This window comes from Podarcis gaigeae, assembly GCF_964106915.1.
Source record: "Podarcis gaigeae genome assembly, chromosome: 11".
Classification (NCBI taxonomy): Eukaryota; Metazoa; Chordata; class Lepidosauria; order Squamata; family Lacertidae; genus Podarcis; species Podarcis gaigeae.
In genome coordinates this window covers 26516286-26531241 of record NC_139687.1, presented here as the reverse complement: position 1 = coordinate 26531241, position 14956 = coordinate 26516286, and the positions used below count along the sequence as shown (strand labels likewise).

The window sequence follows — 14956 nt, the reverse complement described above, 5'->3', positions numbered from 1 at the left end:
AAAAGACAAATGGCCACTATTATAACTAACTCCACATTATTTTACTTATCCTATGAGGCACCTTTGTAAACAAAGTCTTCACTTCATTGATCATTTTTCTAACAATTGAAATCACTTCCTCTGAACCAAATAGGTCCCAAATAATAAATGTGTGAATTGTTTTCTTTTTTACTTGAACCCAACCTTTGCAGCCTGGGCAGTTAGTTGGTCTTAATGCTTTATTTTTTTATTTATTTTATTTTTTGTCTGTATGAGGTCACTGAACAGAACTGCTTACAATATACATACAGGTTGTATGAAGACTTTAGTCCCAGTGATTCCCCCATCTCCATGAAACCTTTAATGGGGACAGGGGGATAAAGATCAACAAAAGTCACCCATTCCCAGACAGTAAGATCACTCCACTGGATGAAAAACCTTCTATACATGGAAGGCAAAACTTCACTCCAGCCCAACACAGGACAGAGACTCGTAGTGGCTTAATCCTATAACCCCAATCAATGGAAATCAGCACCCATTGTAATAGCACCCATTAGGGGAAAGTGTATCAGGCTATAGTTTCAACCGAGAGGCTGTCTGCACATACCCCAAGCCATCACACAGTGCTGCAGAGCCATGCAGTTCATACACCACAGTAAAGCTACTTAATGGTCCTCCCCAACATCACACTGAGGAAACAAAGCACAATTCATGGCTTATCATTACTTTCGGACTCAGGGGCATGTTTTCCTCCCAACAAACCATAATGAAAAGCTGGGAGTTGATTTTGGCTCATCTACCATGATGATCACAACCCCTTGTTCAGACAAAATGCTAAACCAGCACTAGCAGTGAGGAATGGAGCAGGCACAATCAGGCCATGCATAGTAAACCAATAAGTTTGGTTTACCGTGATGTGCTCACACCATCACTGTTAAGTGTGGCAGGAGTAGTGACTATGCTGTAACATCCAGGTGAGCTGTCACTTGTCAGGTCCAAGACGCTGTGAAAGGTGCCGTGCAACAACATGAGGCAATGTTTCTTCTGCCACTACTGATCTGGACTGCCTGGTTACTGATACGCCATCTGTTCACAATGTCTACAAAAGAGAATGCCTGACATGCAGCTTTAGTCAAGATATTTCACACCTATCAATACCCAGCAATGATCGAAACTAATTCTACAATTAAGTTAAATTATGCCAAATGAACAGATTGCTATAACGGATTTTCATTTTCAGCCCAGCCTGGTTTCTTTTCCAGAACTTTGACTTTTGCAAACTGCTTCTTGTGTGAAGGAGAACGAAGAAGGCAGAAAGGAGGTAAGTGAATCCATAATGGCAGGAATTAAAAAGACGTCTGCTGACAGCAATCATGGCTTGTGTCCTTTGAATTGCCAGGCCCCTACTGTCTTTAAATGGGCAACTCCTCCTGGGATACAGCCATCCTATGACTGACTCAAACTGGCTTTGAAACTAAAAGGATAAGTGGGACCCACAAACAAAAGGTTCCTGTGTGCAGTGATCCAGTTTGGGGTTCCATACACACAGCTATGTCCTCTTGTAGGGCAGTCCATCCCACCCTGCTTTTCCTCACCCTACTGCCCCCACATTCCATGACCAATAAGCATGCTCAGTTCTGCTTATTCAACTGTTTGCTGGGTGCTATAAGGAAATGTAAGGGGAGTAAAGTATTTTTGGACTTTTGCAAACTTTGAGGTTTCTCTAAGTCAGCCAGTACTTCCTTCTTGGGTGGGGATGGCCCAGTCTTGCCTACACAAAGATCCACAAAGATTCTTCGTCCTCTTCTTCTTCTTCTTCTTCTTCTTCTTCTTCTTCTTCTCCTCCTCCTCCTCCTCCTCCTCCTCCTCCTCCTCCTCCTTCTTCCTATATTTGTACCCACTCAACTGCATTCCCCAGCCACTCTAGATGGCTTCCAACAAATACAAAAGCATAATAAAACAACAGTCTTAGTCTTTAGTATTGCATGAACTATCAATCCCAGATGAAGATATGACCAAAACACGCTTGAAATCTGACCCTGAACCACCTTTAAAAGATACACGCACTAGCCTTCCCAGAGCAAAGGGTTTGAACGCTCCCAGCACAGCAGAAAACAGTCCTTAACTGCCCTTAAAAATAACCAATAATGGAAAAGATCATAGTAAAACATCAGGCTGCACAATGCCTGGTGGCCTGAGTCCTGTACAGGGTATAATCTGCACCACTAAGAACTGATCGTGTTTACTGTAGGAGTAACCAAGGTCACCTTCACACCATACATTTAAAGTGCTATGATGCTGCTTTAAGCAGGAAAGAACCATATGCTAATATACCACCCCAAATTTTGTCACTTTATTCCTGCAAATAATGGGGTTGCAAGGGAATTGTTTTCTGGAAGAAATTAACATGGAAATGAGAACTAAACTCCCACTATATTTCATTAGATTTCCAGAAATGGTTTCCATGCGAAAGCTCACATATAGCATGGAAATTAAATTAGGAGAAAAGAATAAACCAATGTGTGGATGTATCCAGGGAGAGACTTGCAGCCAGATGTGAGCCCCAACACTTCTCACTTTAAAAGATGTCCCTTTTCTTTCTCACAGAAGAAAATGGAATCCCCCCTCCCCAGCCCCGTTCTGCCATTGTGGTTTTAGACTGATGCAACGGAAAATGAAAGATATGACTCAGAGACACAAACTCTTCAAAAGCAAGCAACTACACTTTATTTTAACAGAAGTGATTTGCTGATACTTTTTTCTTAACCAAGTGTGTACAATGATCATAAAAGAAAAGATCAGTCAGTCAAGTGTACTGAAATACAAGTTGTCAGAATCACTGTTGGCCATTTGCTTTTACAGTGATGAAACAGTGGGATCATTCACAGGCGAAGCCTTCCAAGAGCTACCAAACTAGAGGCCTCCTGCAGATTTCTTTTAATGCAACTCTGCACATATTAATTAGCTGTATGCCATTAATATCTTTTTGTGCTTTATTATACAGCACATTGAAATGCTGCGACCAATCCAGTCAAACTTACTGGATGCCACTATACAGACCCTATTCTGCATGAAGAATTCAGTTTAGTAAAGGATTCAGTTTTTACTGAAGGATTGTTCAAAATTAAAGAGACACCTTTTACACTGGAATCCCCAAACTTTTGTCTTCCACATTGGTAAAGACCAACAGCTGTAAAGATTTGCCAGTCCTCACTTGCATATACCCAGTTACAAGCTACCACAATGTATAAATGAGTTCTGTGCGTTATTTAAGGTACTCACCTTATTTCCAGTACCAAGGAAGAATTGATTTTCCATCTTTCTACGGAATGCTGGAACATTGAAGAGCCACTCTTTTGGTTTATTTTATCAGAGCTATTGACCATTGATCTACTTAAACTTAGCTCACCGTCTCTGAAAACACAATACAAAAAGAGAGCGTTAAAAATTAGCTTGGCACTAGCCATCCAGAAACCTTTTTTTCCTGCCCTATCTACATCACAAACAGCAGTGGTGTTTTATTTATATCCATGTAGGATCATGGCTCTGCACCAAGCACCCACTGGATCACTTCCTACTCCAAGGGTAACTGAGAGCCACCCTTTCAATTTCTCACAATGCCCTGGGGCACTTTACCTGGTGTCATTTTAAGGTATTGAGGAGAGCACATGGGAAGAACAGGGCAGGTGTCAACATCACAACTACAGTGGTACCTCAGGTTAAGAACTTCATTTGTTCTGGAGGTCCGTTCTTAAGCTGAAACTGTTCTTAACCTGAAGCACCACTTTAGCTAATGGGGCCTCCCACTGTCTCCACGCCGCTGGAGCATGATTTCTGTTCTCATCCTGAAGCAAAGTTCTTAACCCGAGGTACTATTTCTGGGTTACCAGAGCCTGCGACCTGAAGCATCTGTAACCCGAGGTACCACTGTAGTCCCAACCAGAGTACCAGGTCTGGAACGCTAACTGTTGATACCAGACCTATTTATATGTTGAAGGCCAACGGTAACTACCTGCCCTGTGATGAGGAAGAAGCATGTCAGGGAGGCAGGCACAGACAACATCAAGGCGTGCTCTGGCCAAACTGTCTCCTTCTTTCCCCACCCCCTCCCAAGTTTGCATGTTATCTTAGGACTTTAAAGATTCGTAAGCCACCTTGGGTGCCTTGGCAGAAAGTCAGTATATAAACACAATGAATAAATATGTTTGCGGCGGATATAGTCAATGAATAAATCCTTCTGTACTCATTGTTGGGCCTGGGCAATGCATTGATACATTGCCCAGGACTAGTTTGAGGGCCAGAGTGTGATGGCACCTTCACTCCACAGTATATCACAGGTGGGGCTTGCCTGCACCTGACTCCCTCTGTCGCCAGCACCCAGAGAGAGGAACAAGATGCATTGGCCCCATGAGGGGAGCTGAGGCAGTTTCACCCCGTGGGGCCGGGGAGGATGCAGCTTGTTCCTCCATCCGCTTTTCAACATTGTAATGTATCACTATATTGTGATGTTTGGCTGGTGTTACACTGCGATGTAGAAAAGCTGATATCGCCCAGCCCTACTCACTGTGAAATTTACTCAGGCGAAGGGCTGTAGGTTAGTGGTAGAGCTTCTGCCAGACTCAGTCCCCAGAATCATCAGGTATGGCTGGGAATGTACCCTGTGTGAAACTTTGAAAGGCCACCACCAGTCAGTGTGGCCAATACTGAACTAGATGGACCAATGGTCTGGCTCAGAATAAGGCAGCTTCCTATGCTCCTTGTCCTACAGAGACAGAATTTACCAAAAATCCTCTCTCTTCCTTCAAAGAAACAAACTGTTTTCTATTTGGCTGAAACAACCCTCAGAAACATTTGGCCCCACCTTCCCAAGAGATAATAAGCTTCCTGCTAGGGTGTTGCCCCTCAAGCCCTCTAGCATCACTGCATCCTAAAAAAATATTAGTTTTTTGCCCACAAAATGCTATTGCTACAATAAACTGTTTTTGGTTTTTTTCCCAAGTACTATAGGAAAGTTGGCTGTTTCCCTGCTGCGGTGGAAGAACAAGGCTGCGTATTTTTTTAAACTCTGAACATCCACTAGATTCTGATAGATTTCTGTAGGTAGCTTCTACATTGTGTGAAAGATTACATAACACACAAAGTGAGGAAATATCAGCAAAAGCAGAATGATGTGAAGTCTGAATGCAGCCAACGTTGCTCTGGGATTGCAGAGCAGAAAGGAAGCACACTCTGACTTCAGACATTGGCCAAGGGGACCAAAGACCACTGGATGATTGAACTCCCAGGAAGAATAACATGGAATGGAACAGGGGAAACCAACATGGTTCCATCCATCAGCCAGAAAGAAGCGGCTACAAGAGACTTGCTTTCTTTCTCCCTGCCAGGAAGAATCCTTGGCTCCAACAGTCAATTTTTTTGGGAATGCAGAAGCAAAGGGAAAGGATACTCCAGCCCATTCATCTGCCACAAAAACAAAGAGCCACCAACCACTATTCTAGCAACAATACCATTATTAAGGGATGGGAGAAAAATTCAGTTCTGCTTGCATTTTATTGTGAATCTTGCCCAGCAGCATAACTCCATTGTCTGTTTCCTGCCAACAAAATGTGTTCTGAAGCCAGTATGTTGCTGGCTGACAAACTTTGATTTGTTTTATCTATGGCTTGGTGTTACGTGTAAACCCAGCATTCTTCCCAAACCATGGTTTGTTTCACCATCACACCGCAGGTGCTTGCCAAATTATAATGACATGAGACAACGGCAGCTGGGAAACAATAAAATTCTGAGGGGAAAACAAGCCATGATTTGTTTTATCACCAAGAAACAACTTGTAGCTAGTGTGAACCAAGACACTCCATATGTGAAGTTGGTTGAGAAACTGACACAACTTCCACAGTGAAAACAGATGCAAAGCATTCATACAGCTATTCTGCAATCTTGTTATCTATTTCTAAATCAATGGCCCCAAACTTGAACGTACATTTTGACAACACAAACAGCAACTTCCCAGTTCCCACCTTGATGCCAAACTGTTTTTGAAATCTGGCTGACATCTTCCCCTGGAAATTCACGTCACAATAAACTAGCTAAGTCTCCACTCTATATTCATGCCCTCACCAGCCAAATTGACACAGTAGAACTTACTCCCAAGCCTGCATAGTATTGCAGCAGAAGCCTATAGCATGCTAACAGGCTGTCTTTTGCCACAAGAGACTAACATGGCCTCGCTTTCTGAAATTATTCTGTATGAAATCATTGGGCTAGGCTGTATGAGTAGGAGTCCTGTTTGGCTTACTTCCTAACAACGTACAAACTTCTTATTTTCTTATTTTCCTTTATTAACCACAGGAGGCAAGAGTCTCATGCATTAGGCAACACAGCTCTCTCTCTCTCTCTCTTTCTCTCTCTTTTCTCTGCATTCTAACCTGAGCAGTTCTTAAATTCAGAATGTTTAAAACTAGTAGAATGAGCAAGAACAGGTAAGACTGACCTTCCTACCTATAGAAAACTCTTCCTACCAAAAAGACCTCCTCTTTCTTATCAAATATATACGCGGAATATTTCTTTGCCAATTGAGAAAGTCCAGCCACTTCTAGGGAGGCACATGCCAGGTCTAACTACATGGTCCATCCAGTCTACTATTGTTCACTGTGACTGCCAGTAGCATCCAAGAGAGTCTTCTCTGTTATCTGCAACCTGATCTTTTTAACTAGAGACACTGATTATTCAACCTGGAACATGAACTGTGGTGCCTTCTCCAAACATTCACGACATATATACACACACACACACACACACACACACACACACACTTAGGGAGGGAAGAAGGAGGAGTTTGGATTTGATATCCTGTTTTATCACTACCCTAAGGAGTCTCAAAGCAGCTAACAATCTCCTTTTCCTTCCTCCCCCACAACAAACACTCTGTGAGGTGAGGGGGGCTGAGAGACTTCAGAGAAGTGTGTCTAGCCCAAGGTCACCCAGCAGCTGCATGTGGAGGAGCGGGGAAGTGAACCCGGTTCACCAGATTACGAGTCCACTGCTCTGAACCACTACACTACACTGGGATTCGAGTTAATGTCCTTTAGCAGTATACCAGCTGTGCTTGTGGAATGACGTCTGCAAAAGAAAGTGCAGGAAGCCATCACAGTTCATGTGGCTGGTTGCTCAACAGATTGCTTTAGCCCTAATACTTCCTGTTGCACAACCAGCTTCTGCTAGTTCAGCTGTGGCAGTGGAGTTCATACTGCTCAACCACTTTTATTGCCTTTCCACTAGCCCAGCAGCTCCTGTGCTGGCAAATGAAGGAGAACACCAAACCCGGGTCTGAACATCCACAAGCAGCCTCTCATCAGCAGATCGCAAGTCACTTTAAAAGTCAGTGGAATTCTGTGCACTGCAGGTAGAAATCTTTCCCAATACATTGGTATGCATAGAGGCTTTAGTTTGCTCAAAAGCATCCAGGAACCTGACTATGTGAAGAAATTATAGGATCAATGATCATACATTAATATATACTGGATTTGCACCTCATCCGATATGCAGTATTGATTTACAGCTAAGAGTGCCACCTACTGAAAAACCAAACACGCTTTACTCCTCACTTCAGACACAATTATTTTTGTGGGATGGGGAAGGTTTTCAAATTAAAAACCATGGTCTTTAAAGTGTCATGCCGTGAAGAATAATTATATGATCTTCACTGAACACTACTTATATGAATCCAGAGGGAAAGAGCAACATCGAGATTCATTACAAGATGTTTTTCCATCTTCTAATTCAATGCGCAATATATTCCAAAAAGCCCTCGCAAAACAACCATCACTGATTTTCCCTCTTTATCCTCTGCCGCATTGCAATATACAGAGAGAGAGAGAGAGAGAGAGAGAGAGAGAGAGAGAGAGAGAAAGAAAGAAAGAAAGAAAGAAAGAAAGAAAGAAAGAAAGATGCATTAAATTGCAATGGAAAGGATTCTTGCTTGTGCTGGACTAAGTGTAGCCCATTAGAACTTTCAGGAAGTGAATGGCATGGGGAGCAGAGGTTGGCTTTTCACAACGTTTTTGTCCCTAAAAGTGCTAATGCTTGAAATACAGCAGACCCAGGAGCTCACAATTTACTTGGAGTGCCCACCAACAGATTTAAAGTACATGAAAGCAACCTTAAATCTGTTGTGGGCACTCCAGGTCCCAACTGTTTATCATTAAGACATTTCTCCAAATCCCCACTCAAGAAGATGCTCTTGATGCATTTGGTTCATGTTTACTTTCACTTTGTCATTTAAAAGACATTCTTTCAACCAGCAAAACTGTGACACTGTCCTTGGGATCTCAGCAATATCTGATTGCTTTTAAATCCCACTGGGACTTCATTGTGCTTAATGTTAGCTGGATCATGCCTCTCTTACTTGAGCTACTGAGCATAATTTTTATGACCCCACCAATGTTTTTAAGCAGAATCTCTCTTTATGTATTGCTTAGAGAGCCAGTGTGGTGTAGTGGTTAAGAGCAGTAGAGTCGTAATCTGTTGAACCGGGTTCGCGTCTCCGCTCCTCCACATGCAGCTGCTGGGTGACTTTGGGCTAGTCACACTTCTCTGACGTCTCTCAGCCCCACTCACCTCACAGAGTGTTTGTTGTGGGGGAGGAAGGGAAAGGAGAATGTTAGCCACTTTGAGACTCCTTCGGGTAGTGATAAAGCGAGATATCAAATCCAAACTCTTCTTCTCTTCTTCTTCTTCTTCTTCTTCTTCTTTTATTCACCACAGCAAAGCCTTACCATAGTTTAAAAGCAAGCTTCTGTTATCCTACAAAAGGGCAAGCCAGGCTTTGCTTTAAACCCAAGGCAAATCTAGTAAGACAATTCATCTAGACGCATCATCCATATTATCAGCAGTGAGCATAACACAACACTCTTAACACAAGAAAGCATGCTTTGCTGTTTGTGGCAAGTAGGCAGAGCATACACAGAACAAGAATGTCTTTCCAGATTTGTAAGGAAGTTGTCCAAAAAGTAACTCAAGTGCTACTTTGATGGTCCATAGGGCTATATATAACAGCTGCATAGAAGAAGGGATTTTAACCCATGTAGATTCTCACGTAATCTACACTTGCTTGAAATTCCCTCTCCTATACAACTATTAAAGGGGCAGGAGTCCTTGCTTCGTCTGCATCGAGCTACCCTATGCTCCACTCATCTCTGAACCTGACTTTTACAGCCTGATTCTAAGCACGTTTACTCAGAAATAGGTGTCCCTGAGTTCAACAACTAAATGAACAGAACACAACCCTGGAATGCAAGCTGACAAGCTATGGCTGCAGGATTAGGACCAATGCCCTGACCATTGCTTCTACAACATCATATGTACATTCTACAACATAAAGGATATTAACTTTTAAAAGACAAATCATAGAAGCACACCGTTAAAACTAATTGCTATGGATGTTTGTTTCAAAAGGCTCTTGCACATTACTTAATCAGAAGTCTAGAGTGAGGGATACCATGTAACATTACTTCTCAAATAGCAGGTCCAACAGTTTGACTTGACCTCCAAAGTCACATCCTCCATTGTCTCCTGAGATAGGCAGATGTCATCATGCCAAAAACAGTACCAGGTTCAACATCTGCACCACATGCAAAAAAAAAATGTAGGTTTTATATCTAGCAGACAGCCTTTACTGAGATTAGGTATCTTAGTAAAAAGGGAAGTCTTGGTTTCTTACCCCAAGATGCACTACAAAATATCTCAAAGGCAAACAGAAGTTTGGAAGCAAGCTATGACTAAAACTATGCAAGAGGAAATAGTGGTTATTTCATTCAGAAGATGCTAAAGCTGTCTACAGATGAAATACATTTATTTTACTTCAATGCGTTTTTATTTCATGTTATAAAAATAGGCTTATTTTCCATGAATTCCATAAAATCTTTCAAGCAGATACTAAATAAGCATTTAAAGAATTACAGCAGCAGATATAAAATGAGAAAATCTAAACGAAGGATGAATATATGCCGATGCTCCTATTTGCAATATTATTTAGCTGCAGCTCTCTAATAAGCCAATCTTTTAAACAAATATTTAAAGGACTTGGAAGGAAGTTTCCTGGTGTTCATGGAACTTTCAAGCCAAGGGCTTCAGACTGGAGAGCTAGTAACAAGATCCACTATTCTGGTTAGTAAACAAGAGGCAGGTGGATTGTTGTTTTCCTCTGCCCACAGAAAAGTGACATCAGCATACATGATCCAGGAGGAAGCTAGCAGGGGAGCAAAAGGCTTTCCAAAAAAACCAAGAGTATTGATTGCTCCATTTACAAGCAACAAGGAGACAGGGAATACAGACTCCGGTTTTGCTGTGATTTAGGGCACATGTGTTTCACAATGTGGTTGTGTTTTTTTTGTCACAGATGGAAACAAGATTAGCTGCAGCTCCACTGAAAGGTCCCATCACCTTATGCAAGTCCTTGCCCTGCCAATTACGTCTTGTAGTTAAGTAGCATCGCAAGTACCCAGCAAAGAGCAACCAACTCTTGATTCTATATCTCTGCCCCTATTTTCCCTTCTCTTGAAACCTTGCAGTCAAAGGATGGGAAAAGCAGATGGCCTTTATGCGTCTAATAGTAAAAGGGTGCTAAAGAGATCTTGCGCACAGAAGGTCGTTTTAAAAGCTTTGGAGGACCTCCTCCCCTCAAAAAAAAAAACCCTCTGATATGCACTCAACCTATGCTTTTAATACATCAAGGGCACTTTCAAACTGTCGCTATTATCAGGTGGGATTCAATCACATAGTGGAAAATTCAGGTGTTACAACTAAAGCCAATTTGGCACTCCACAAAGTCGGAAACAGCAGGGGGGAAATGTACTGCAGTGTGGGATAATGTTTTTGGTTTTTTGCATAGTCATATAACCTCCCTGCAAACAAAATTGGAAGGAATCAGTAGATCACATAGGTCATCTAAACCGCCTGCAAATGTTGGACAGAAACATCAGGTTGAATGCCAAATAAACAGATCACCTGGAAGCAAGCAAAGTTTGGACAGGAAAGCCAACAGGGATGAGAACTTGTGATACTCATGAACCCCAACTCTCTTCAGTCCCAGCCAGCATTATCAACGGCCACAGATAATGGGAACTAATTCAACTAATTCAACCACAAGTTCCTCATTTCTGGGTTGGAATGAGTAAATAGCCTCCAGAAGTCTTATTTGGGAGTTTTTGATTTTGCAAACGAACTCAAAACAGGAAGGATGGGTGAAAAATGAAAGAAGGGTTCTCTGCACAATGTGTTACCCCCTCCAGAGTTGTAATGAGTGGACTAATAGAGGAAGAGGCCTCGTGCTCTATGGGTTGCGCAAACTCTTCGCGGGAGACGAGGAGCAGGAGGTTTCCTATCTAGCTGGCAGTGGAACAAAGAGTCTCGTCTTTTGTCTTTCGTACACGGGAAGTCAGCGCCGATCTAAAGCCAAGCGGAGAGTCTTTTTCCTGTTTGTGCAAACCTCGCAAAACCGCCGCGCGGATTTTTAGGCAGAGGAAGTGCAAAGGCCCCCTCCCCCGCCTATTTTTCTTCTTTTTGCTCGCGGAAAAGCACTGCCGAGGGCTGGCTTCTGCTGCTTGCGTGCTCTCCGCTGGGAACCAGTTGTGCGCATCTGGCCTGGCGTAGCCCCGGGATGCAAGCAGCAGGCGGGAGAGATGGAGACAGCGGAGGAACCCCAGCGGTGGGCAGTCAAACGTACGCGCCTCCCCTTTTTGGCACGGCTGCCTAGAAAGCCGTGAAGCCGAGAGAGAGAGAGAGAGAGAGAGAGAGAGAGAGAGAGAGAGAGAGAGCGCGAGCGCCAGCACAGACTACACGATCCGTAGCTCGCCGGCAAATTTTGGAACTGGGCTCAGGTGCGCAATGATGCCGCGTGGGAGGGGCAGCGCCGCGCGCGATCCTAAACGCACTGCGCATAAACTTCAAGGCGCCTATACAGGCGCAAATCCAACTGAATCTCACGGGGCTTACTTACTCCCGGGTAAGTGAGGGGTGTTGCAGCCTTCTTGGAAGCATGTCCCATTAGACTCGAGGAAAGATGCTGCGGGGATGAGGCTGCCCATACAGGGAAGGCGATGCCCTCTTGCGCACGCTTGCCTCAGGCAGCCTCCAATCCCTCCCTTCTCGGAACGAGGCGCTACCACTTCGCCTAGCCACGCATGGAAAGGCGAGGGAGAGGGAGAGACATGCAGAGTGACCGGCTGCATGGACAACGCGCAGGAAGGATAAAAAATCGCACATTGGATGGGCAGAGGGTTGCAGTTACTCCTAAAGGCTTGCTTTTCTTTTCCTGCACAATGATCCATGCTGGATTTCCTAGGCGCCTCATATACCCTCTCCACAGCATCTGTGCAAGGCAAGCACACAAACACTCACATCCCAACTCGCCCCACGCCAAACCAGCCTGCTTGAGCATTACCTATTATTGCCACGCTTGGAAACGCTTGCAGGCGTCAATGAAATAATGCAGCAACAAATACCCTCCGCGGAGCTATCAAAGCTCTCCGGTTTGTTGCTGCCGCCGCCGACATAAATAGAACAACCTCCAGATTCCACCATCCCCACCACTCCCTCTCTCTCCTTGGTGTAGCTAGTTCGGCAAGCCTGCGAAAATCAAATAATAAATTTAAAAAGTGGGGGGTTTGTTCCAAGACTCAGACAACTCTGCAATGATACGATTCTATGATTCCAAAGCAACTTTCCACAGGTTTTAAAGCTTTTAAAAACGAAACAAAAAAACCAACAAAACGACTCACCACGCTTGACAGACGAGAAAGGACAACAAAGCCCTAAGTGGGAACCCGCAAGAGACTTTGGGTTTTTTGTTTTGTTTTGGGGCAATAAAAAAGAGCGACAAGAAAGAAACAGACGGGGATCTTTGTCAGAGATGAGGCGCGTGTTTCTATAGCGAGTCACTGACAAACACGGAGAGGGAATAGTATTTAGAGTCCCAGGGAACTTATCCTACGTGCCATTGAACTAGCTAAGAATAAAACTTCAAGGGGATCAAGAGAGGCCGAAATCTAAAACACGCTCGCTAAGAAGCAAGTCCTGTCAGTCGGACCTGAAGATAAATCGTCAGTCGGACCTGGAGATAAATCGCCTTTCCGGCCTTATTATCCTCCTAGTCGACCCATTCATTTCATTCTGAGGGTAACTTGCGAAGGGTAACTACTTCGAAGTTAGCACGCTTAGGATCGTGCTGCGCAACGGCTCTTGGAAGGCTCACTCCCCTACTGTGGGCGGGGTATAAGGGGGACTTATGAGGAACGCTGCTCTGGGACAGCAGAGAGAGATGGCAAAGCCCACCCTCCTGTGCACACTTACTTGGGAGTAACTCCCAGTGCACAGCAGGCAAGGATCCGGCTAGGAGTTCCGGGGAAAAGATCGGTGCCAGCCAAACTTCGGAGAAATGCCACTCCCCCTTTATCAACACAGAAACATAACAAAGCCGGCGTGACACCGCTTTCTGCATTGCAAACCTCCCGCTACTTTCGTACCAAAAGCTAGAAATTTATTTATTTTCTAAAAAGCAAAAAACCGCACCCCATCCCTTCGCTTTGTTCAGCGCATCAATTGCAAATTAACCCAACCGGCATTAATCATTTGAGACTACGTTTTTTTTTTACCCCCGCGATTTATTTCTGCCTTTTGCAAGGCATCTCCTCCTGGATCCCATCGGAACGCTTAATTAGGCGGCGGGGGGGGGGGGTTGTTCTCAGGCTACAGATCAAAGCACGCGAACATCATCAAAAGGAGGCAGGTCTGATGAATGGGAAGCGGCGAGGTCCAGGGGGGGAAGCCGAACGCGGCGCTTGCATCTTACCCGCTCTTTCCCCCTTGGTCAAGAAAAATAAAATAAAAGGTGTGCACAAACAGACAGACAGACAGACCCTTTGCATTTACCCGTTGGCTTGTGTCTCCTGGTGCTCCTCCGTTCTCGCAATCTCTTTTGTCTTGTAAAAAATCAGGAGGATACTTATCGTGCAGATAGTCCACCTCTTCCGAATCGAACGCATGTCTCCTTCCTCCGGCAAATAGGCGTGCGCGCGTTTGTGTGTATGTTCCTTCTGTTTCCTTTGTTTGGCAGGATGGGTTTTGAAAAAGGAGAGGAGAAAAAGAGTAAGGGATCAAATTAAGGACCAGCAGCAAAAAATCAAAAGCCGGCGGGATGCTGGAGGGATCAAAGGCGACGGCGGCGGCTGTTTCCCCTGGGCAAAGTCCTCTTGCCCACGCGCTCCCGCGAGCTCCGCGCTCCAGCCTCTCCGCGCTCCTCTCACGCTGCCTTCCAGTTTAGGTAACAGCAGAGGCGGCAGCCGCCAGTCTCCGGGGCGTCACTTAGCGCCGCCCTCCTCCTGGCGGTGAAATGATGAGCCGAGCCCGGCCAATAGGGGGCCAGAGGAGGCGGAGACGGCGCCTGCCCGAACTTTAAAACAGCTCCCGGCTCGGAGCTGCTCGGCAAAGCGGAGAGGAAAAAGGATCTCTAGAACGCGAGCAGCATCTCTTCCATCTAAGGGGTTGCAATTCAGTCCCGGGGCGCAGTTTTGCTGGAAAATAAGTTCTAAATCAGTGCAACGGGGCTTAGGGAGCGTGCGAAGAATTTCTGCCTTGCACTCGGGAGGAATGATCCTTAGTTGCAGCTCGCTGCCCGGTTTTGTTCGTAGAGACCCGAAAGATGTGAACGACAACTGATGGTTGGAGACGACGCATCTGAAGTCCGACCCCTGTAATGCAGGAATCTTTTGCCCCAAGTGGGATTCGAACCCACGACCCTGAGGTTAATGGTATCGTGCCGAAAGCTTGTGCTGTCAACGCAGCCTGGAGCAGACTCAGGGCTGGGTCTGTGTTAGGTGCAGTAAGTAATGGTGCACTGTAGGTACAAAACAGCCTCCATTCTCTCTCTCTCTCTCTCTCTCTCTCTCTCTCTCTCTCTCTCTCTCCCATCCCACTAGGAGAA

At 44.8% G+C, this 14956-nt stretch overlaps 1 protein-coding gene across 1 annotated transcript in view; it reads right to left on the bottom strand.

Moving 5' to 3' along the window:
* Positions 1-14301, bottom strand: part of ST8SIA4 (ST8 alpha-N-acetyl-neuraminide alpha-2,8-sialyltransferase 4) — an 84663-nt gene extending 70362 nt beyond the window's left edge. The window contains exons 1-2 of the mRNA XM_083702427.1: positions 13906-14301; positions 3262-3393 (exon numbers count right to left, since the gene is read on the bottom strand). Of these exons, the coding sequence (XP_083558553.1) occupies positions 3262-3393; positions 13906-14018 (245 nt within the window). The 5' untranslated portion in view covers positions 14019-14301. The remainder of the gene's footprint in view (positions 1-3261; positions 3394-13905) is intronic.
* Between the last annotated feature and the right edge of the window lie 655 nt (positions 14302-14956).